Source organism: Lepidochelys kempii, chromosome 9, assembly GCF_965140265.1.
Source record: "Lepidochelys kempii isolate rLepKem1 chromosome 9, rLepKem1.hap2, whole genome shotgun sequence".
In the NCBI taxonomy this organism is placed as follows: domain Eukaryota; kingdom Metazoa; phylum Chordata; order Testudines; family Cheloniidae; genus Lepidochelys; species Lepidochelys kempii.
The window spans coordinates 67,216,465-67,241,437 of NC_133264.1; the positions used below are offsets into that span (position 1 = coordinate 67,216,465).

Here is a 24,973-nt window from a genome sequence, read left to right on the forward strand (position 1 = left end):
TCACCCAGGCAGCTCCTGACATTATCACCTGTTGGAGTGTGACCAACATGGGGCAGAAAGAGGTTTTATAAAGTGTTGATAACCAAACTATTTTATACCAAAATTTTGTTTAAAAAGTTTATAGTTTGATATGATAATATGGGGAGCTGTTAGGGAAAAATTAATGGACCAATTATGTGCTCAGCAAAATAGTCAAGCACACAGATATTTAGAAATCTGATTACCATTTCATGAATATCAGAGTACACTCACCTGCTAAAGACTCAGCACACCTGCCCACTGTTTTGATTAATAATATTTGATAGACATGCTGGTTTGTTACATGTGTAATCACAGATGTCACTCAACTTAATAAAGTCACCAAAAAGATGTCATGAGCAGTGAAAAGATGCTCACTCCAACATGGTAACATCCTATTCAAGAGAGACCTGAGGATTGTATTATTTACCAATGTTACTCTAAACAAAAGTGCATTGTTGTAACCTTCAAGAAACAAACAAACAATCAAGAGAAGAGAAATGTGCAATGGTTTGGTTTGAGCGCTTCGGGGGGCGGCTGTCTTTTAGCAATTCTACTCCTCTTTCAAGGCTTGACGTATTTGTTGTACAATCTTCAAAGCTACTTCCTAGAATCCTCGGGATTTTCCTCATTTTATTAGGAATGCTACCAGTTTCCCTTCCTTAAATTATATTCTCTCAGGACTGCCTTTAGATTAATTCACACATAGAAAGAATTTGTTTGTGTTGTCCCCTTTCCCAGTTTCTACAGCAGGGATGGGCAAACTTTTTGAGCCGAGGGTGGAGAAATTGTATGCAAGGCCGGGGCAGGGGGTCAGGGTGCGGGAAGGACTGCGGGGTGTGGGAGGGGGTGTGGTGTGCAGGAACAGGCTCAGGGCAAGGGATTGGGGCAGAGGAAGGAGGCAGGGTGTATGAGGGGGCTCAGGGAAGGGGATTGGGGTGCAGCAGGGGTGCGAGGTGCAGGCAGGGGGCTTAGGGCAGGGGTGCAGCAGGGGTGCAAGGTGCAGGCAGGGGGCTTAGGGCAGGGAGTTGGGGAGCAAGGTCAGGACAGGTCTGGGCTCCAGCCTGGCACTGCTTTCCCAAAGCGGCTCCGGGGTGGCAGCGACACACACAGGGGCCAGGGCAGGCTCCCTGCCTGCCTGCCCTGGCCCCATGCCACACTGCTCTGGGAAGCATCCCTGCGTGGCCCCTAGGGGAAGTGGGGGGCACATGGCTCCACATGCTCCCCTTGCCATGCCTCCAAGTACCTCCCCCGAAGCTCCCACTGGCCACTGTTCCGCGTTCCCAGCCAATGGGAGCTGCAGGGGGCAGTGCCTGGAGGCAAGGGCAAAGCACTGAGCCCTCTGCGCCTGCGCCCTCTCCCTCCCCCTGGGTCCCCGGGACATGGTGCTGGCCGCTTCTGAGAGTGGCACGGGGCCTGTGGCACCATGGGAGGGCAATCCCGCGGGCCGGAGCCAAAGCCCTGATGGTCCAGATCCGGGCTGCAGTTTGCCCATCCCTGTTCCACAGCATAAACAGAAAACTTAAGTAGGATTGGCCATTTCACTCATTTTCCCCAGAATGGAAATACCTTATAATACACAGACTGCTATATCACTACTCTGATATCACATCCGAAGAAGCATTTGAAATAACGCTATTTACAAGCCAAAGAGCACAGCAAGTAGACAAACTTTTTAGCTTCTATTCTGAATGAGGCCAAACCAGCAGCCGTGTCATTTATAACACTTGCATATCTCAAATGGCCTTTGAACATGTAAAATGCTGATGCACCAATTATTAGACCTTATAAAACAAAAAATTGAAATTTATGGTTCATAACGCAAGACTACACAGCAAAGGAATCACTGAAGTAATTCAAACAGAAACACTGCAGCAGACTTCTAAATAACTTTTCAGATGAGTGTTTGGTTTAATGTCTTCTTGAAACGACGCTACCATAGTTACATCAAGAGATATCCTGGCTCCAGGCTGTAATTTAAAATGTAGGTTTTTAATTACACTGTACTTAAAAAAAATTTGAAAAAACACTCTTTTGCCAAACTATCCTCACTTCCGGAGTCTATTCCCACAACAAAATAATGTATTTGTTTAGTAAACCATATAGAGGTGCTGACTGTGCTTCTATGGTCAATGACACTGATTCAATCTCAGACTTTACTTTTTCCACAAAAATCCATATTATGTCATCGCTGCATCTCAATTTTACATGTGAGTTCGAGTTCAACATTAGATTTGCTTTCTTCTATTCCACAATACTTTTGACCTCACTAATGCTAATCCAGCCATGACAGACTTCATATATATAATGACTTTATTGGGAAAGCAATGAGGTGTTAACACACACTAAGTGACAAAAGTGAACTTCTTGTTTTGACAAAAGTCAAAACAGAAGATGCTCCCAATGAAACATTAAAACCATAGTTCCTGGAAGGCCTCATGTCATGCTTGAAATCTGCATGATTACTCTAAGTTTCTCATAGCTCCAAGTGATATCCTAAAGCAGATTTGTTTGTACTGGACTATGCGCCACTGGCGAATACCAAGGTCTACATGAGACACAATAAGCTCAAGACCAACTGAATTTCTTAACTATGAATCAAGTATTACTTTTGCTGTAAAAAGCAAAACCTGCCTCACCTGCATATAGAAGGCCTGGTTCAAAGTCTGTTGTCAACAGTAAGACTCCCAATGAATTAAACAGGCTTTGAATCAGATTGAGAGTTCACAGTAAATTAATAATTTCTTACAACTTTTTCCCCTAAACTATTAAGCTGATAATATGATAAAACAAGAACCATCTGGCATGTGTTAAGGGTGCATAAAATATGATGAAATAACTCAATTTTAAGCCTAAATTCTACAATATAAATATGTACTTAGGAAAAACACTACCATATTTGTACTCACCGCAACTTTACTTCCAACTATCTGCATGCAGTGGTCAGCGAAGAATGGTTATAGTGTGAAAAAAAACAAAAAACATAGCAAAGTTATTAGTAGGTTGTAGCATTTCACAGAAGTAGTCAAATGTTTATTAGTGAATTAAACTCTTTTAATACTTAATTTATCAAAAAGTCTAAGAATTAACACATCATAACTAGCATATTCTCATTCTGTGGTGGAAAAAAATAGTTGAGATGGTTACTCATGTTCAATTACCAATATTTTATATATTTCATTACCAGCTGAAGAGCAGTCTAGTTTGATATCTTCACATCAAGTATTAAAAGATTGAAAAAAGTGTTAAGGCATCAGGCACTAGACATTTTAACAGATGTAGAGAAGAACTACAAAGTGAATACTCCTTTAATAGCATATTAATATACATTTTACCTTTGTACTATAGCAAATGTTTTTTTACCTGAAAGGGGCTTTTACTGTATTTAAGAGGGAACATTTCTTTAATTCAATTTTCATAAGCTCACTAATGTAGCTTCTGGCTGAAAGTCTCATTTTAGTATTTTCATGAAGTCCTCACATCACATTTTTGTTCAAATATTCAGTATGGATGTTTTTCCAAAAGTGACAAAACCACATAATCCAGAATTTGTGTTTTTAGAAGCCATTCTTTTTCATTGTGCCATCACTGCATTTAACAGCAAGCGTGCACCTAGATTAACAGGTAGCTGGATTTGCACATAACACTTAATCCACAGAAAAACCATGTGTATCTGCTTGGTTCATTACCACCAGATGGTTTTGCCTTTAGAATCAACAGACCCCAACTTCTCTCCTCACCTGCTGCAGCATGATAAGCAATCCAACTTCCTGGGAAAGGACCCTTTGTCTATGCCCATTGACTGAGATCCAAGTGGTCAAGGGGTGTATGGTCCAGACACTCCTTACCATTTTGTTCTGCCTCTTATAGGTTACTGAGTTTTGTTGTCTTAGATCTCCCTGAAGTTACCTACACAACTATAGTGTTGAAAGACTACGGACAGACAGCAAATTGAATTAAAATGACAAACTGTTCACTCAACTTCTCTAGATTTAGTCTTATGTAAACTAAGCAAGGTAAAATCTTTTCAGCCTAACCAGGGAGCAACAGTAAATATTTGTAATCTCTTGAATGCAATTACCTCTGACCACTCAAATCTGGCCGTCTTCTCACTGCTGTGCATTGATCCTGGAAATTACAGGCCAGTAAGCCAAACTTCAATACTAGACAGATTGGCTGAAACTACAGTAAAGACCAGAATTATCAGACAAATGTGCACAATTACTCCTGTAGGAATTCTGTGCCACTGCACAACGCAGAACTGATGCAGAAATGAATGTTCTGAGAGCAGAATTTCCTTTCCTCCTGCCCACAGAAACGGGCTACGGAGCTTCTGGCCACCACTAAAGGCCACTGGTCCCAGCAGAGTCCAGCTCACAAACAGAAGATATTGTCCGGGGGGGGGGGGGGGGGGTCCAGGCACCTGCAATTCCCAGCATGCCCTAAAGGAAGGAGATGGCATGCCGAAAACTCCATACAAGCTCAGGACCCAGCACAAGGCTGTTTCTGTCTCTGGATCCCTGGGCTCTGGGAAGTAGCGGGTATGGGATGGGGGAGGAGGGCACAGCTGTGCTCTGGGGGCAGAGAAACAGGAATTGGGTTGTTGTAGGCGTTTCTTTTACTCTCTACTCCTGGGAGAATTTTTGTGTGCCTGTATTGTTACAGACATAAATGCTGACAGGTATTTGAAATAAATTACCAAAATAAATGAAACTGGCATGATTATTTTGTGTTATTCTGACAAATAAAATAGGCAGAATTTTAAAATATTGCGCAGATTTTTAATTTGGATGCAGAATTCCCTCAGAAGTAACACGATGTGCCAATATTGCTTTTGTGAAAATAAATCATGCCTCACTAATCTATTACAATTCTTTGAAGGTGGTCAAACACCCATGTGAACAAGGGTGATCCAGTGGATAGAATATACTTGGACAAAGCCTTCAAAAAGGTCCATCCCCAAAAGCTCCTCAGCAAAGTCAGCCCTCATGGGACCAGAGCGAAGGTCTTCTCAAGAATCACTAACTGATTACAAGACAGGAAATAAAGAGTATGAATAAATAGTTTTCACAGTGAAGATGTAATAGTAGGAGCCCCTGTCTCTGTACTGTCAACCGGTGCTGTTCAACATGTTCACAAATCATCTGAAAAAGGGGATAAACAATGAGGTGGCAAAGTTCGCAGACAAAACAAAGTTACTCAAGACAGTTAATTCCAAAGCTGACTGTGAAGAGTTACAAAGGTATCTGGCAAAACTGAGTGACTGGGCAACAAAATGAAATTCAATAGTGATAAGGGCAAAGTAATCCACATTTCAAAAATATAATCCTAACCATACATAAAAATGATGGGGTCTAAATATCTGTTATCACTCAAGAAAGATCTTAGAGTCTTTGTGGACAGTTATCTGAAAACATCCGCTCAACATGCAGCAGCAGTCAAAAAAGCTATCCAAATGTTAGAAACCATTAGAAAAGGGATAGAAAATAAGACAGAAAATATCACCATGCTGCTGTATAAATCAATAGTACTTCAAGACCTGGAATACTGAATGCAGTGCTGGTCGGCTCGTCTCAAAAAAGATGAACTGGAATAGGAAAAGGTACAGAGAAAGGCAATAAAAATGATGAGGGATATGGAAGAACTTGGAGGTGAGATTAGAGAAACTGACCATGTTCATCTTAGAAAAGATGACGAAGTGGGGGACCTGACAGAGATCTCTACACATCATAAATGATGTAGAAAAAGTGAATAAAGAAGTGTTATCTACCCCTTCACATAACACAAGAACCAGGGATCACCTAAGCAGTAGATTTAAAAGAAACATATGGAAGTACTTCATAGTAACATAAGAACAGCCATACTGGGTCAGACCAAAGGTTCATCTAGCCCAGTACCCTGTCTCCCGACCGTGGCCAATGCCACCTGCCCCACAAGGAACGAACATCAAGTGATCCATTCCCTGTCACTCATCTCCAGCTTCTGGCAAACAGAGGCTAGGAACACCATCCCTGCCCATCCTGGCTAATAGTCATTGATGTACCTATCCTCCATGAATTTATCTAGTTCTTTTTTGAACCCTGTTATAGTCTTGGACTTCACAACATCCTCTGGCAAAGACTTGCACAGGTTGACAGTGTGTTGCATGAAGAAATAGTTCATTTTCTTTGTTTTAAACCTGCTGCCTATCTTCACACAACATACAGTAAACCTGTGGAACTTGTTGCCAGGGGATGTTGTGAAGGCCAGAAGTATAACTGGGTTCAAAAATAATTAGATACATGTATGGAGGACAGGTCCATAAATAGTGATTAGCCAAGATGGTCAGGGATGCAACCCCATGCTCTCTCAGTGACCCTAAACCTCCAAACGCTAGAAGCTGGGAACTGGACAGATCACTCAGCCATTGCCCTGTTTCTGGTATCAGCCACCGTCTCAAGACCCGATACTGAGCTAGACTGATCATTGGTCTGACCCAGCACAGCCAGTGTTATGTATCTACTAGAAAGACTTTTTCAATTCCCATCCCAGTTTTCTAGGAATGAACGAATGCTATAGGGCAAGATAAGCAGATTTACTCTTTACTTGCCAGGGAAAAAACCCTTAATGATTAATGATAACTTATTAGGGTGTTAGGTCCTTGAAGGGGAGATGAGGCCCAGTCCCATCTGTGATTAATCAGCTGCCTGGCAAAGGGATCAAGGCAATAGCAGAAAGATCACCAAGTCCTCATAAAAGCTAACAAAATAAATCAGCTAAGCTAGACTGCTGCTGCCGGGTGAGGAGAAAGGACCCATATTATACAGCTCAGACAGATGGCCCGCAGAGTGCAATCCTTAAGTGTAAAAGCTACAAAGGACAAAGAAGAAAGAGAGAGAGAGAGAGAGAGAGAGACTCTCTCTTGTGTTCCAAGAATATGGCCTACAGAGAATAATCCCATAAACAACAGCTAGATCCCTAATCAGGAGGGAAAGGACATCATCAATATGGTGAACTTGTCTTATTTTGCTGAAGTTCTGAAGGAAAAACAGAAGAATCCCACACCTGAAGAGAGTGTTATTTGGTACATGGGGTAGTGAGAAAGCCCAGCAGCTTATACGGCCTCCCAAAAGGCTTAAATGACATAGCTCACATGCCTTTCAGGCAACTTCAGCTAGCTGCAATCAATTTCAGTGAGGCCTCCACTAGAACTCCAAAGCAATGTTTCCCATTTGACATGAGTTATAAATTAAGGACAAATGCCCAAATACTCTGACCTAGCCCTCTAACAGGACCTATTTTCCTAATATGACCTGCCTACATTTCTATTAAAACATCAGAAGATGAAAGTCACTAGGATTTCATCACAGAAATCCACATTAGAGAAAATATCCCTTTCCTGCTCATTGGAACCCTAATTTAGAATTAACAAGTAAAAGTAGAAAAAGATTTACATTTAACTCAAGATTTGCATTTAACATCTAAAAATGGCAAGTGTTAAAATTCCTAGAATATGATACAGACTGTGTAGAAAGTTAGTTTATTGCATTTCCACACTACCACCACCTCACAGACTTTCACGAAAGCAGGCATTAGCTGACTGAGCAAAGACACCATCTTCCTTGTAGTTATACTGAAGCAGAAAAATAGGAGCCATGTGATGCTGGAGCACAAATAGTTTTAAAAAAACAAGTAGTAACTCTTCTCCAACTAAACCTTAGAGTTTCCAAACAAACAACAACAAGTGTAGGAAGTAAGGAAAATAACAGTTAAAAAAGGTGCAGCACATCTTGGAAGAGATTAATTACGTTTAAGAAGCACAACCTTATTTGTATTATTATATGACCTAAGAGCTGCAGCCATAGGCCAGGACCCCATTGTGTTAGGTGCTGTACCAACACAACTTTGAGATACTAAATTCTTATTGGAGAAGGGCCAGAAAAGTTTTAAAAACTCGATCACTTTAGGAATCTTAATGAATAAAGAAATCTGCTTTATGAAACAAGACCATGACCTGGAACTGACCAAAGAAGAAAGGAGATTGCCATCAGTACATTTTGCCTTAGGGGGATTAGATAAGCATTGTGTTGCATAAAGTTCCAAGGAGAAATGAGCATTAAGATGGGACATTGCAAATCACAACTTAATTGCATTTGCCGAGTGTTGACCCAAGAGCACAGCTTGTATGAGTGACCCATTGTCACTGTCATACCAATGAGGAAAGTAGCCATGGCAGAGGAGCAGAGGCATGGCATTGGGTTGTAGCTACGGAACACAAAGTCCCTTAAAAGTCCCTAAGGCACCAAACAAACAGCCTTATTCTGGCCAAGTTACTACATGAGTCAACTAATGAGAAGCAAGTGTAAGACGATGTGCGGTGCTTTGAGTTTTTGGACAGCTCCAGTGACTATCACAGCTCTCAAACTGGGTAATAATACTGACTTGGGTCAATTTTCAGTGCTGCTGTAGGCAGCCCTACGACAAAGGTTGATTTCATTCTGCTGCAAGAAACGGTCACCTGAACCCCAGTTTTATGAATGTTAAGTCCCCTGAAAAATAATTTTGGCCAAAACTATTCTGATTAATTAAGGTCAGAGGCCCATGTGGGCTCTCTAACATGTAGAGTTTGGAAAAGTCCTTAATGAACCTGCAGGTTGTGGGATGTGCAAATAACGAACAAACAGGTAAGTGTAAGGCCGTAATAGCTGCTCACTGGACTTTAACAGAACTCAGTGACAAACTCAACATCTTCAAGTTTAACAGGTAGTCCAATATGTGAGTTAAGTGAGAATCTGAAGCAGACAAACCACAGTAGATTTACCAAAAGTAGATTTGCTTCCATTTTTGAAGTTTAGTCTTCCTCATGGACAGTTTTCTATTGTTCAATACTATGTTCTGCACTTCAAATGAAGAGTCTATTTCTATACCTACTTGTCATCCAGGAGCCAAGCCATGCGATGTGGCATGGGTAGACTGGGGTGAACAGTTTTCCCCAAGTCTTGAATCAATCAGCAAGCCTATTATCAGTGACAGTCAAAGAGGTGGCCAAAGCGACAGATCCAGGAACCGTATCTGCCTCAGGCAGGTTGACACCATCGCATGATGTTGACTTTGCTCTTTTTCATAAGTTTGAGATGCAATGGTGTTGGGGGACAAGCTTCCAGCAGCGTTCTTGGCCATGCAGCAAGGAAACCACTGCCTTGCAAATATGCAGTCAGAACCACCCCCCTGAATTGTAGCTTGCATCACTGCTTGTTGGATGCCAAAAAGGTCTAGCTCTCGGAAGCCCCAAATGAAAAACATTGCCTGTATAATCCGATTCCTCAGCTCCCATTTGTGGGCCTGGCAAAAAAGTCAGTTCAGTGTGTTGGCTAACATATTCTGCAGACCTGATAAGCATGCCTCTGATGGGCGATGCATCCATTCCTAAGTACTAATGCTTTTATTCCCAAGGATAGGATCTTGCTCCTACCTGGTGGCTTACAACAGTGATTCTCAACCAGACATATGTGTACCCTGGGAGTACACCAAGGTCTTCTGGGGGTGCATCAACTTATCTTGATATTGTCTAGTTTTACAACAGGCTACATAACAATCATTAGCAATGTCCGTAGAAACCAAAATTTCATACAGACAGTGACTTGTTTATACTGCTCTATATACTATACATTGAAATCTAAGTACAATATTATATTGCAATCAATTTATTTTACATGGTAAAAATGAGAAAGTAAGCAATTTTTCAACAACAATGTTGAAATACTTTTGTATTTTTATGTCTGATTTTGTAAGCAAGTAGTTTTTAAGTGAGGTGAAACTTGGGGTATGCAAGATTAATCAGACTCCTGAAAGCGATACAATAGTCTGGAAAGGTTGAGAACCACTGGCTTACATAATGCATGGTTATTCTGTTGTCCATCTTGATCCTGAATGTATGATCTTTCATTATGGGTGGAAAGTGGTTGCACACGTACCAAACTGCTCTGAACTCAATGAGACCGATGCAAACGACAGATTTCTGAGGTGCCCATTTGTCCTGTACTGTAAGGTTTTAAAGAGGGGGCACCTCAGCCCACCAGAGAGACATCAGCATACCTCTTTGTCATCGCTCAGTTCTTGTTCCTAAGGAGGGGACACATATGGGTCCTGATGGAGGTTGCTGATATTTGTAGGAGCTCTAGTGCATTTGCCTGCTGGAATCGTCATCCCCATACATACCCCAGGGATTTCAAAAGGGCCACTGAAGTGGGGCCCAAGGGAAGGGGGATGGACTCAAGGGTGGTTGTAGAGGGATTCGCATGTGCTTGGTTCCTGAAGACCCTCTTTCACAGCCAGGAAAAGGGGTCAGAGTGGGCAGGAGGTGGATTCCCTGAAGGGTTCATGTTTAGCTATTCCACCTGGAAGCAGGCAGGGCACACCCTGACTGTTCTGTAGAAGCAATGCACACATTGCTCTATCCAAGGACAAGGGCTAGATATGAACCATGAGAACTTGATTGTTGGGACAGCAACTGTGGGAGGCTCTCTTAGCCTGGGCTCAAGGCCTGAGAACCAGGATTGTAGTAGATAAAGGATGGCAAATAAGTATATTAATCAACGTCATACATTCCTTTGTGTATCTTTTTGCGGTAGCAGTGTGTAATGCTTAGGGGGGAGAAATATAATAAAAGGAGAAGGTGGAAGGCGGGGGGGCAGAACAGCCCATCTCAGCTGACCAGCCTGCTTGCTTGCATAAAGCTGTGTTCTGTCTCATCATTGAACCGCCACAGATCCCTCAATGGATATCTTCAGTTCTAAAGAGGCGTCATCCCTTATATCAAACGAGGATGCTGAACTCATCAATATTGAAGAAGGAGGGGGGGATTTCTTTCTGTACCATCAGCAGGGGAGAATCAGGTTCCTGTGAAACTAGAAGATCCTTCTGTAGCAGCTATCTACATGCTACTGGAGGAGGCACTGGTGAGTCAATTCAGATGGTGCTGTAGCTGGCAGAACTGACTATGGCAAGAGAGCCATCAGAATGTCCCTTGTGCCCTACCAATGGAGCAGGTACCAGAGGAGCTGGGGTCAATACTTACCTTTTTGAGGTGGCTTTGTCTGGCTGGTTCTGAGCCAAGTACCATGGTCAACAAGCCAGAGGAGAGTCTCCTACAACACTCCAGGAGCAGCAACTTAAGCTGGTCCTTCCTCAGTTCGTCGATCTGCTTCTGAATCGGATGCAGATCTTGCACCCTGATCAAATGTCTCCTCTAGACAGTGGAGACAATTAGACTGGCTATCGCTCAGGGGAAGAGACCCTCTGCATGTATGGTAGGATTTAAAAACTTAAGTTTCTGGAATAACAAATTTAAAAATAAAATTCACAAAGCCTCTGACAAAGGGAGAAGCCCTTATCGGGGTGGAAATGGGACAGGGTGCTGAACCACACCTATGAAAGACTGAACAAGGCAGGCCCACAAAACACACAAACAAATTTGTGCAGTAAGTAAATAGTCAGATGTTATAAAACACTAAGGAAACAAGGCAATTAAAGTAACAAGCCTAAGACTGGTAGCACTAACTAATGGACGCCACAAAGCTCAGTGTCATGCCAAAGGCAGTTGAGAAGGAAACAGAGCAGGAACACGCCCTCAAACAGGGCATGAGGGCGTACAGACCATGGAGCAGACAATGTGGACACTGCTCCCAAAGGTCTTCAAGCACAGGTGTACCTCCTCCCCACAAAGTGGTGAACCCACAGGGACAATTATGTGACCAAAAAAAAAAAAAAAATCAAATTAGCTCATAATTAAAATGTTTAAATGCTATGTCTTTTGATATTGTGATATCCCGGGGGGGGGGGGAGGAGTCTTGTACTCTTCAGGTTTTTAAATTTGTTTTGTATCTTAAGTAGTCTGTGGAAATATTATCTGACATAACAGGGTAGGAAAAACTTTCTGGCAAAAAACAAAATCATATAGTTCAGCTATTAATGGATGGATCCCAAGAGTAATAAGGACAATCTAAAGGAGTACAGACAAAACTAAGAAACCTATACAGCTAAAACAATAAAATAGTTAAGGCCATTTATGTTTTTGATTAATATACTTTTTAAACTAAGCTGCTAGACTTTGGCAGAAAAAAAAAAAAAAACCAACCACCAACAACCTGGAACAGCCCTACTACAACCATGCAAAAGACTTTACCGCTAATATGCTTTTTACTTCCAGAAAGGAGCTGCCAGCTTAAGTGTACAGACTACTTGGTGCAGACCATGTACCATGTGAACCTCAATTGTGTGATATGAACACACGAAATTGGTGGTCACATGGATCTGCCTGACCTTTGCTGCCAAATCCTTCTAACAGTCACCCATCAACTTGGACTTGCAGAAGGCTGGCCACTTGGCAAATCATCTGCAAACTCACAGTAAATCAGCCCAGGTGCCCTTCGTCTCCTACAAAGTACTTTTGCAACAAAGAGAAGAAGCCACTCAAGGCACTGAAACTGTAACTTATTCATGGGAATGTCCAGAAAGAGATAATATCCACAGAAGCAGTCAACTACGTGGGAAGGAAGCACATCCAGCGGAGGACGATGACCATCAAGCAAAAAAAGCAGACTGATGAAAATAGTACTTAAGAATAAAATGACATTGCATTTGAGTCAACTGTTTAATTTTTTTTCCTTTTAATCAACTGCTGTAGTTGCCACAGAAAGATTATCAAACACAGATGCAATTATCAAACATAGATGAATCTTAAGGACACTTAATAGGTGGGTCAAGTCATTAAAATCATTAACTCCTAAGTTTAGTTATTTTACCTACATAAATCTTTCATTAGATTTAAGACAAAAGAAAAGTTAGGACCATGAGAATAATAATGTTACTGAGAAAAAAGTTACGAACATACATCTACACTTCTGGTTTACTTATAAATTCAAGCTTTAGAATTCAATTGACATGCACCTAAATTACCTATTTTAAAGTCTACATTTGAGCTGGAGTACAATATTTTAAAAGGAAAACATTGTAGACATCGATGAAACATCCAAACGGAAGGCTGAACAACGTTTTAAAATGAAGATTTCTCTGAAGGTTGTTTTGGAAAAAAACAAAAACTATACTTAGTATTGTATTTAAAATCAACACCCAAGTTTATCCTACACTTCTCCACAATGTATTACATATTGTGATAAGGTTAAAGTTTCCTAAAATGCAAACAAAACCTGTTAGGCATGCAACCTTAGCCATGCTTTATTATAAAATTCCTAAATTATATCTTAACATCTTTAGGGGAAAAGCCACTTTCAGAAAATATTTTTGAAAAGAGTATTGCTTTAAATATTCCCAGTAGACACTTTTTCCATTCCTTCTGCAACAAGGAAGTTTTAGTAACATGTAATTGGTTTTCTTCTTGCTTGGACTGATCCTACATTTGATTTTTTTATCATCATCAAATGGAGAAAAAGAAGCTTTAAAGCACCCTAATCAAAAATACCTCAATAAACCCAAAGCTAGTTCACACAAAAATATTACCAAATCATTTTCATAACAGTGAAATGTTATTACAGCTGGTGTACTCGATGATTGTGGTATGTTTAGAAACATGTAATGCTTTACACTCTGGATTTTTCATTCTCTGAAGGACAAGCTTTAAGCTTTCATACCTATTGGTTTAATAAAGATAAGACAGATGCGACTTTCTTTCAATATCTCTATTTACACATTACACCAATCAACTCCCCTCATTCAGTGAAAAAGGATAATCATGTAACTTCTTCCAAAAATTAATTCAGTTATACGGAGTTCTAGTGTTGCGAAGAAATTTGAAGTCAAAACTTCATACAGTAACAGTGTACTGATGAAAATCTGTTAAAAAACTCAGAAGCTCAAGTCACTTACCTCACTTTCAGTTCTATGCTTATCATTAGCAAGAGAAACGATCTTATTTTGCAGTTCATTTTAAAAATAAAAACCCATGATTATCCATGTATAGTATCTGTATTTTGCACTCAGACAGTTGCATAAAATTACTAAAATTTCTGCCTTTAGGTATTACACTGAATATAAAGCTTGTATTTCCCAAAGCATCTTCCTACAAACAACAATGCAAAAATGGGGGGGAAAAAGTCCCAATTTCCAAGTAAAACTCTATGCATCACCCAATTCTATTGAAAATGATGCTAATGGCAAATTTCACTTATCACTTGAAACATATTTCTGCTCTTGGATACCAAAAGCTAAATTTTAAAAAATGCTGTTACTCTGCTCTGGCAGTGCTGCAATGCGTTGTTTAACATTCAGAAAACAGCTTGCTTAAAGTACAATATACAGCAAATACAAGAGGAATACAGGGCAAAACACATTAGTAATTTACAGTGGAATTACTACAGATGTCCAAGAATAGGTTACCATCTTTCACTGCAATCAACCTTAACTGAACATTAGCCAACTGGAGATGGATAAACCTGTGGCCATTTTACCTGAAAAAAAATCTCCCCCTCTAGGAACTTCCATAGAATCATAGAATATTAGGGTTGGAAGGGACCTCAGGAGGTCATTTAGTCCAACCCCCTGCTCAAAAGCAGGACTAATCCCCAATTAAATCATCCCAGCCAGGACTTTGTCAAGCCTGACCTTAAAAACTTCTAAGGAAGGAGATTCTACCACCTCCCTAGGTAACGCATTCCAGTGTTTCACCACCCTCCTAGTGAAAAAGTGTTTCCTAATATCCAACCTAAACCTCCCCCACTGCAACTTGAGACCATTAATCCTTGTCCTGTCATCTTCTACCACTGAGAGTAGTCTAGAACCATCCTCTTTGGAACCCGCTTTCAGATAGTTGAAAGCAGCTATCAAATCCCCCCTCATTCTTCTCTTCTGCAGACTAAACAATCCCAGGTCCCTCGACCTCTCCTCATAAGTCATGTGTTCCAGACCCCTAATCATTTTTGTTGCCCTTCGCTGGACTCTCTCCAATTTATCCACATCCTTCTTGTAGTGTGGGGCCCAAAACTGACCACAGTACTCCAGATGAGGCCTCACCAATGTCGAATAAAGGGGGCGATCACGTCCCTCGATCTGCTCGCTATGCCCCTACTTATACAGCCCAAAATGCCATACGCCTTCTTGGCAACAAGGGCACACTGCTGACTCATATCCAGCTTCTCGTCCACTGTCACCCCTAGGTCCTTTTCCGCAGAACTGCTGCCTAGCCATTCGGTCCCCAGTCTGTAGCTGTGCATTGGGTTCTTCCGTCCTAAGTGCAGGACCCTGCACTTATCCTTATTGAACCTCATCAGATTTCTTTTGGCCCAATCCTCCAATTTGTCTAGGTCCCTCTGTATCCTATCCCTCCCCTCCAGCGTATCTACCACTCCTCCCAGTTTAGTATCATCCGCAAATTTGCTGAATGTGCAATCCACACCATCCTCCAGATCATTTATGAAGATATTGAACAAAACCAGCCCCAGGACCGACCCCTGGGGCACTCCACTTGACACCGGCTGCCAACTAGACATGGAGCCATTGATCACTACCCGTTGAGCCCGACAATCGAACCAACTTTCTGCCCACCTTATAGTGCATTCATCCAGCCCATACTTCTTTAACTTGCTGACAAGAATACTGTGGGAGACAGTGTCGAAAGCTTTGCTAAAGTCAAGAAACAATACATCCACTGCTTTCCCTTCATCCACAGAACCAGTAATCTCATCATAGAAGGCGATTAGTCAGGCATGACCTTCCCTTGGTGAATCCATGCTGACTGTTCCTGATCACTTTCCTCTCATGTAAGTGCTTCAGGATTGATTCTTTGAGGACCTGCTCCATGATTTTTCCAGGGACTGAGGTGAGGCTGACTGGCCTGTAGTTCCCGGGATCCTCCTCCTTCCCTTTTTTAAAGATTGGCACTACATTAGCCTTTTTCCAGTCATCTGGGACTTCCCCCGTTCGCCACGAGTTTTCAAAGATAATGGCCAATGGCTCTGCAATCACAGCCGCCAATTCCTTTAGCACTCTCGGATGCAACTCGTCCGGCCCCATGGACTTGTGCACGTCCAGCTTTTCTAAAAAGTCCCTAACCACCTCTTTCTCTACAGAGGGCTGGCCATCTATTCCCCATGTTGTGATGCCCAGCGCAGCTGTCTGGGACCTGACCTTATTAGTGAAGACAGAGGCAAAAAAAGCATTGAGTACATTAGCTTTTTCCACATCCTCTGTCACTAGGTTGCCTCCCTCATTCAGTAAGGGGCCCACACTTTCCTTGGCTTTCTTCTTGTTGCCAACATACCTGAAGAAACCCTTCTTGTTACTCTTGACATCTCTCGCTAGCTGCAGCTCCAGGTTCTATTTGGCCCTCCTGATTTCATTTCTACATGCCCGAGCAATATTTTTATATTCTTCCCTGATCATATGTCCAACCTTCCACTTCTTGTAAGCTTCTTTTTTATGTTTAAGATCTGCAAGGATTTCACCGTTAAGCCAAGCTGGTCGCCTGCCATATTTACTATTCTTTCGACTCATCGGGATGGTTTGTCCCTGTAACCTCAACAGGGATTCCTTGAAATACAGCCAGCTCTCCTGGACTCCTTTCCCCTTCATGTTAGTCCCCCAGGGGATCCTACCCATCCGTTCCCTGAGGGAGTCGAAGTCTGCTTTCCTGAAGTCCAAGGTCCGTATCCTGCTGCTTACCTTTCTTCCCTGTGTCAGGATCCTGAACTCAACCAACTCATGGTCACTGCCTCCCAGATTCCCATCCACTTTTGCTTCCCCTACTAATTCTTCCCGGTTTGTGAGCAGCAGGTCAAGAAAAGCTCCCCCCCCAGTTGGCTCCTCTAGCACTTGCACCAGGAAATTGTCCCCTACGCTTTCCAAAAACTTCCTGGATTGTCTATGCACCGCTGTATTGCTCTCCCAGCAGGTATCAGGAAAATTAAATTTAAAATTTCTTTGCATGCAACCATATACTTTTAAGTAACTGAACACCTTTATGGCATAACAAAGTTGTGATTTGTGGATCTACTAACACAGGTATTTATGCGCACAGCGAGGAGCATGGAAATTCTTCAACACTGAAGACTGACAGCTCCATAAGGTTATCCCTAAGAATGGTGGTATTTCATCTTACTACAGAATGATTCTCACCAGCACCAGAGCACCTTGTGCCCTACCAAGCCAGCTACACTACTTAACTAATTTAACAAATTGAGACCTTGTCCAACATCAATTTTATTACTTTACAAATTTGACAATTCCATGTTTTCATCATCAAGTCCTACTGATTACCCTAGAGCTGTAGATTTTGAAGTCTGACAAGTTTGCAGTAAGTGAGGGTCATGTTTCAGATTAATTTAGTACACCTCAAACAATTTATCTACAATTGATGGCATTATAAGTGCATTATGCACAATGGATTTCTAAGGATAAACTGAGGCAGCAATCAGACTATTTCATCTCGAAAAGCATAAAGTACATGAAGCCAAGCTTATTATTCTGGTCTATCTTGGAAAAGTTAACTTACAGATTTAGCAGTTGCAGAAATGTACTGGCCAACCATCTCACGTTTCGTGGTCAAGTCCTTATTTCGTAAAGGAGCTTTACGTTCTTCATTTAAGTTCATGTCTTCCTGTAAATGAGCAGACAACATAAAATGACATGATAATACTTATTTCAGTTTTCTTTTATCTTGACTAGTACTGATGCCCCTTTACAAATAAAAACTGCTCCATATTTGAAAATTAACAGTGACTGAGTTACTGTGTACCTACTTGAAATATCTGTGGTAATCCAGTCAATTATTCCCTTACACTGTCCTCTGAATTATCTCAATATTTAATTTTTATTATATACCTTTAACTATACAATATGAATTTTAATTTTACAATTTTCCATAATACCCCACAACGAGCATTATGTTCAACACAACTGACAAGGAAGTATGCTTCCAGTAAAAAAAACAAGGAAAGCAAGATGCTAAAATTGATCCAATTCAGATGTTAAGTTGACCACATGCATTAATTTTGTATTATCAATGTCCAAAGCTATGTTTTTTATAAAAAAAAAAACATTTTAATGGCATAAAAACTTGTCACTTTGAACAAAACTGCTCCAGTATTAATGAGATTTTTAGACATTGACACAATAACCAAATTTGTAAATTTTTTCTTACACAGGCCCGTTTCCCATACTAAGAACCAAAAGCTAGCTTCCCAAACCCATATTTAGCCACTAACAGGTGGGATTATCCCTAACTGATTTAGGAACACTACAATCCCACGATCAAGCCATGTTCCCTGATCAAGGAATAGAGTCTCATCAGAATACTCCTGTTTCCCTGACTTGTCGAAGTTCTGATTTTGGAAGGTGCTTATTTACACTAGCTATTTGCTTGCGATGAGTTGGTGCCATTCTCACAACCTGGATGTTAATGAAGTGCTGAACTTCTTTTCCAGTGCAGATGAGCATTTTAACTACGAAACTTTAGAAAAATATATGTAAAAATTTCAATTCTAGCATGCACATTAGCATTCAGATTATAAAATGGGAAGAATATAAAGGCCTTACAGAAGATAAAGTATTATTTATATAAATCTTTTGTTAAACTATATTTTCCATCCTGAAGCCCACTGGCTTAAATCCTCCTCAGAAAGCAATGACCGAAACCCCCAAACCCCACAATAATGCTAGCCTTAGCAGAAACCAATTTGACATTTCTGTCCAGATTATTTGAGCTTTTTTCTCTCTAAACACTGTCCACTATTTCGATTCTCTATTGGTGGTTCTCATTCTGCCGTCCTCAGAAGTTATCAGGTTTATCACCTGAGGGCCATTTTACTTACTTATTTTTTTACTCCACCTTCGCGGCAACAAACGGAATTTGGGTTCACCATTTTTGTTGATGTTTAGTATTTTGGTAGCTGCAAGGTGAGTATATATGGGTACAATAAAAGTAGTATGATTGTTAAACTTATTTTCTTGCTTTTGTAACTGTACCCAGTAGATTGTGCGGAACCAACTCAACTTTAAACCACTAAGTTTTTCTTTACATGTACATCTAGGCATCACAAGAATGTAAGTAGTTTAGTGTGCATTAAGTACACAGACCCTGCAATAACAAGTTGCTTCATCTGAAGTTAACACTGCAATTGTACACGAGAATGGCAGAAATTGTCTATGTTTTATTAAACCAAAGAAAGTATTTTAATTCAGGTTTCAGAACAACAGCCGTGTTAGTCTGTATTCGCAAAAAGAAAAGGAGGACTTGTGGCACCTTAGAGACTAACCAATTTATTAGAGCATAAGCTTTCGTGAGCTACAGCTCACTTCCTCAGATGCATATCGTGGAAACTGCAGCAGGCTTTATATATACACAGAGAATATGAAACAATACCTATTCCCACCCCACTGTCCTGCTGGTAATAGCTTATCTAAAGTGATTTCCAGCACAAATCCAGGTTTTCTCACCCTCCACCCCCCCACACAAATTCACTCTCCTGCTGGTGATAGCCCATCCAAAGTGACAACTCTTTACACAATGTGCATGACAATCAAGCTGGGCTATTTCCTGCATAAATCCAGGTTCTCACATCCCCCCACCCCCACCCCCACACACAAACTCACTCTCCTGCTGGTAATAGCTCATCCAAACTGACCACTCTTCAAGTTAAAATCCAAGTTAAACCAGAACATCTGGGGGGGGGGGGGGGTAGGAAAAAACAAGAGGAAACAGGCTACCTTGCATAATGACTTAGCCACTCCAAGTCTCTATTTAAGCCTAAATTAATAGTATCCAATTTGCAAATGAATTCCAATTCAGCAGTGAAAGAATAAATGGACACAAATCAGATTACGTAAAAGAATAAATGGACACAAATCAGATTACGTAAAAGAATAAATGGACACAAATCAGATACCCACCTGCAGAAGTAAAGAAACAGATTGATAGAGCCAGAAGAGTTCCCAGAAGTTACCTACTACAGGACAGGCCTAACAAAGAAAATAACAGAACGCCACTAGCCGTCACCTTCAGCCCCCAACTAAAACCCCTCCAACGCATTATTAAGGATCTACAACCTATCCTAAAGGATGACCCAACACTCTCACAAATCTTGGGAGACAGGCCAGTCCTTGCCTACAGAGAGCCCCGCAACCTGAAGCAAATACTCACCAACAACCACATACCACACAACAGAACCACTAACCCAGGAACTTATCCTTGCAACAAAGCCCGTTGCCAACTGTGCCCACATATCTATTCAGGGGACACCATCACAGGGCCTAATAACATCAGCCACACTATCAGAGGCTCGTTCACCTGCACATCCACCAATGTGATATATGCCATCATGTGCCAGCAATGCCCCTCTGCCATGTACATTGGTCAAACTGGACAGTCTCTACGTAAAAGAATAAATGGACACAAATCAGATGTCAAGAATTATAACATTCATAAACCAGTCGGAGAACACTTCAATCTCTCTGGTCACGCGATCACAGACATGAAGGTCGCTATCTTAAAACAAAAAAACTTCAAATCCAGACTCCAGCGAGAAACTGCTGAATTGGAATTCATTTGCAAATTGGATACTATTAATTTAGGCTTAAATAGAGACTTGGAGTGGCTAAGTCATTATGCAAGGTAGCCTGTTTCCTCTTGTTTTTTCCTACCCCCCCCCCCCCAGATGTTCTGGTTTAACTTGGATTTTAACTTGAAGAGTGGTCAGTTTGGATGAGCTATTACCAGCAGGAGAGTGAGTTTGTGTGTGTATGGGGGTGGGGGGGATGTGAGAACCTGGATTTATGCAGGAAATAGCCCAGCTTGATTGTCATGCACATTGTGTAAAGAGTTGTCACTTTGGATGGGCTATCACCAGCAGGAGAGTGAATTTGTGTGGGGGGGTGGAGGGTGAGAAAACCTGGATTTGTGCTGGAAATCACTTTAGATAAGCTATTACCAGCAGGACAGTGGGGTGGGAATAGGTATTGTTTCATATTCTCTGTGTATATATAAAGCCTGCTGCAGTTTCCACGATATGCATCTGAGGAAGTGAGCTGTAGCTCACGAAAGCTTATGCTCTAATAAATTGGTTAGTCTCTAAGGTGCCACAAGTCCTCCTTTTCTTATTTCAATTCAGTTACTTAAAAGAAACCATTCATGAAGCTGTCTTAAGACTGGCAAATTAGTTAATGAAGCATTAACATTTAAGTTAAATCCACAATTTTTCAAATTACTGAGGTTAGCTTATGTTTCCTGTTCAGGAACAGGTAGTCTCGCCCATTTTGTTGTTTAACAGAAGTTTTTACTGTCAAACTGAACTAGCATTTTAATATCCCATTATAATCATTACAAGAAAAAAAAAAAAAAACTAATTCCTAATTCTATTCCTGCACTGACATTTGGATTCCAGAGAAAAAGTCTTAATACATATGTGTATTTGAGGACATCAATGTCAGTTTAATGAATGGGTCTCAAAATTAATTAATTAATTAATTAAAAAGGCTTACCACAAATGCTTGAGAAGTGAAAAAAAGAACAAGTTTCTACTTCTGACTACATACTAGGGTTTTTGTTTCAAAACAAAAAAGTTATAGAAAATACAGAAATTAAATCCAAGCCCTGGTCTACACTAGGACTTTAGGTCGAATTTAGCAGCGTTAAATCGATGTAAACCTGCACCCGTCCACACAATGAAGCCCTTTAGTTCGACTTAAAGGGCTCTTAAAATCGATTTCCTTACTCCACCCCTGACAAGTGGATTAGCGCTTAAATCGGCCTTGCCGGCTCGAATTTGGGGTACTGTGGACACAATTCGACGGTACTGGCCTCCGGGAGCTATCCCAGAGTGCTCCATTGTGATCGCTCTGGCCAGCACTCTTAACTCAGATGCACTGGCCAGGTAGACAGGAAAAGAACCGCGAACTTTTGAATCTCATTTCCTGTTTGGCCAGCGTGGCAAGCTGCAGGTGACCATGCAGAGCTCATCAGCACAGGTGACCATGATGGAGTCCCAGAATCGCAAAAGAGCTCCAGCATGGACCGAACGGGAGGTACGGGATCTGATCGCTATTTGGGGAGAGGAATCCGTGCTATCCGAACTCCATTTCCGTTTTCAAAATGCCAAAACCTTTGTCAAAATCTCCCAGGGCATGAAGGACAGAGGTCATCACAGGGACCCGAAGCAGTGCCACGTGAAACTGAAGGAGCTGAGGCAAGCCTACCAGAAAACCAGAGAGGCGAACAGCCACTCTGGGTCAGAGCCCCAAACATGCCGCTTCTATGATGAGCTGCATGCCATTTTAGGGGGCTCAGCCACCACTACCTCAGCCGTGTTGTTTGACTCCTTCAATGGAAATGGAGGCAACATGGAAGCAGGTCTTGGGGATGAAGAAGATGATGAGGAGGTTGTAGGTAGCTCACAGCAAGCAAGCAGAGAAACCGCTTTTCCCGACAGCCAGGAGCCAGGAACTATTTCTCACCCTGAACCTGGAGTCAGTACCCCCTGAACCCACCCAAGGCTGCTTGCTGGACCTGGCAGGTGGAGAAGGGACCTCCGATGAGTTTACCTTTTAAAATACTATACATGGTTTAAAAGCAAGCATGTGAAAAGATTACTTTGCCCTGGCATTCGCGGCTCTCCTGGATGTAACTCCCAAAGCCTTTGCAAAAGGTTTCTGGGGAGGGCAGCTTTATTGCGTCCTTCCTGGTAGGACATTTTACCACTCCAGGCCAGTAACACGTACTCAGGAATCATTGTACAACAAAGCATTGCAGTGTATGTTTGCTGGCGTTCAAACAAAATCCGTTCTTTATCTCTCTGTGTTATCCTCAGGAGAGTGAGATATCATTCATGGTCACCTGGTTGAAATAGAGTGCTTTTCTTCAGGGGACACTCAAAGGAGCCCGTTCCTGCTAGGCTGTTTGCCTGTGGCTAAACAGAAATGTTCCCCGCTGTTACCCACGGGGACAAGGGAGGGGGTAGCCACACAGTGGGGGGAGGCAAAATGCGACCTTGTAATGAAAGCACATGTGCTATGTATGTAATGTTAACAGCAAGCTTTACCGTGAAAGAGTGTAGCCACTGTTCTATAAAATGTGTCCTTTTAAATACCGCTGTCCCTTTTTTTTTCCTCCACCAGCTGCATGTGTTTCAACGATCACAGGATCTTCTCCTTCCCAGAGGCTAGTGAAGATTAGAAAGGAAAAAAAACGCACTCGAGATGAAATGTTCTCCGAGCTCATGCTGTCCTCCCGCACTGACGCAGCACGGACGAATGCGTGGAGGCAAATAATGTCAGAGTGCAGGAAAGCACAAAATGACCGGGAGGAGAGGTGGCGGGCTGAAGAGAGTAAGTGGCGGGCTGAAGACAGGGCTGAAGCTCAAATGTGGCGGCAGCGTGATGAGAGGAGGCAGGATTCAATGCTGAGGCTGCTGCAGGACCAAACCAGTATGCTCCAGTGTATGGTTGAGCTGCAGCAAAGGCAGCTGGAGCACAGACTGCCACTACAGCCCCTGTGTAACCAACCGCCCTCCTCCCCAAGTTCCATAGCCTCCACACCCAGACGCCCAAGAACACAGTGGGGGGTCCACCGGCCAACCAGCCACTCCACCACAGAGGATTGCCCAAAAAAAAGAAGGCTGGCATTCAATACATTTTAAAGTTGTAAACTTTTGAAGTGCTGTGTGGCATTTTCCTTCCCTCCTCCACCACCCCTCCTGGGCTACCTTGGTAGTCATCCCCCGATTTGTGTGATGAATGAATAAAGAATGATGAATGTGAAGCAACAATGACTTTATTGCCTCTGCAAGCGGTGATCTAAGGGAGGAGGGGCGGGTGGTTAGCTTACAGAGAAGTAGAGTGAACCAAGGGGCGGGGGGTTTCATCAAGGAGAAACAAAGAACTTTCACACTGTAGCCTGGCCAGTCATGAAACTGGTTTTCAAAGCTTCTCTGATGCGCACCGCACCCTCCTGTGCTCTTCTAACCGCCCTGGTGTCTGGCTGCGCGGAACCAGCAGCCAGGCGATTTGCCTCAATCTCCCACCCCGCCATAAACGTCTCCCTCTTACTCTCACAGATATTGTGGAGCACACAGCAAGCAGTAATAACAGTGGGAATATTGGTTTCGCTGAGGTCTAACCGAGTCAGTAAACTGCAACAGCGCGCCTTTAAACGTCCAAATGCACATTCTACCACCATTCTGCACTTGCTCAGCCTGTAGTTGAACAGCTCCCGACTACTGTCCAGGCTGCCTGTGTACGGCTTCATGAGCCATGGCATTAAGGGGTAGGTTGGGTCCCCAAGGGTAATTATAGGCATTTCAACATCCCCAACAGTTATTTTCTGGTCCGGGAATAAAGTCCCTTTCTGCAGCTTTTGAAACAGACCACAGTTACTGAAGATGCGAGCGTCATGTACCTTTCCTGGCCATCCCACGTTGATGCTGGTGAAATGTCCCTTGTGATCCACCAGAGCTTGCAGCACAATTGAAAAGTACCCCTTGAGGTTTATGTACTCGCCGGCTTGGTGCTCCGGTGCCAAGATAAGGATATGGGTTCCGTCTATGGCCCCACCACAGTTAGGGAATCCCAGTGCAGCAAAGCCATCCACTATGACCTGCACATTTCCCAGGGTCACTACCCTTGATATCAGCAGATCTTTGATTGCGTGGGCTACTTGCATCGCAGCAGCCCGCACAGTAGATTTGCCCACTCCAAATTCATTCCCAACTGACCGGTAACTGTCTGGCATTGCAAGCTTCCACAGGGCTATCGCCACTCGCTTCTCAACTGTGAGGGCTGCTCTCATCTTGGTATTCATGCACCTCAGGGCAGGGGAAAGCAAGTCACAAAGTTCCATGGAAGTGCTCTTACGCATGCGAAAGTTTCGCAGCCACTGGGAATCGTCCCAGACCTGCAACACTATGCGGTCCCACCAGTCTGTGCTTGTTTTCCGAGCCCAGAATCGGCATTCCACAGCATGAACCTGCCCCATTAG

The 24,973-nt window shown here is 42.3% G+C and overlaps 1 protein-coding gene across 9 annotated transcripts in view; it reads right to left on the bottom strand.

Annotated features, from left to right (window-relative positions):
* DIAPH2 (diaphanous related formin 2) overlaps positions 1 to 24,973 on the bottom strand; it is an 811,118-nt gene that overhangs the window by 746,999 nt on the left and 39,146 nt on the right. For 8 of the 9 annotated variants that reach the window (XR_012160923.1, XM_073360856.1, XM_073360855.1 and 5 more), the window contains 2 exons: positions 17,501 to 17,605; positions 2,928 to 2,948 (listed from right to left, as the gene is read on the bottom strand). Coding sequence is in view for 8 of the 9 variants with exons in the window: in XM_073360856.1 (XP_073216957.1) it covers positions 2,928 to 2,948; positions 17,501 to 17,605 (126 nt within the window). In the remaining variant the exon portion in view is untranslated. The remainder of the gene's footprint in view (positions 1 to 2,927; positions 2,949 to 17,500; positions 17,606 to 24,973) is intronic. The other variant, XM_073360854.1, reaches the window with a different exon arrangement.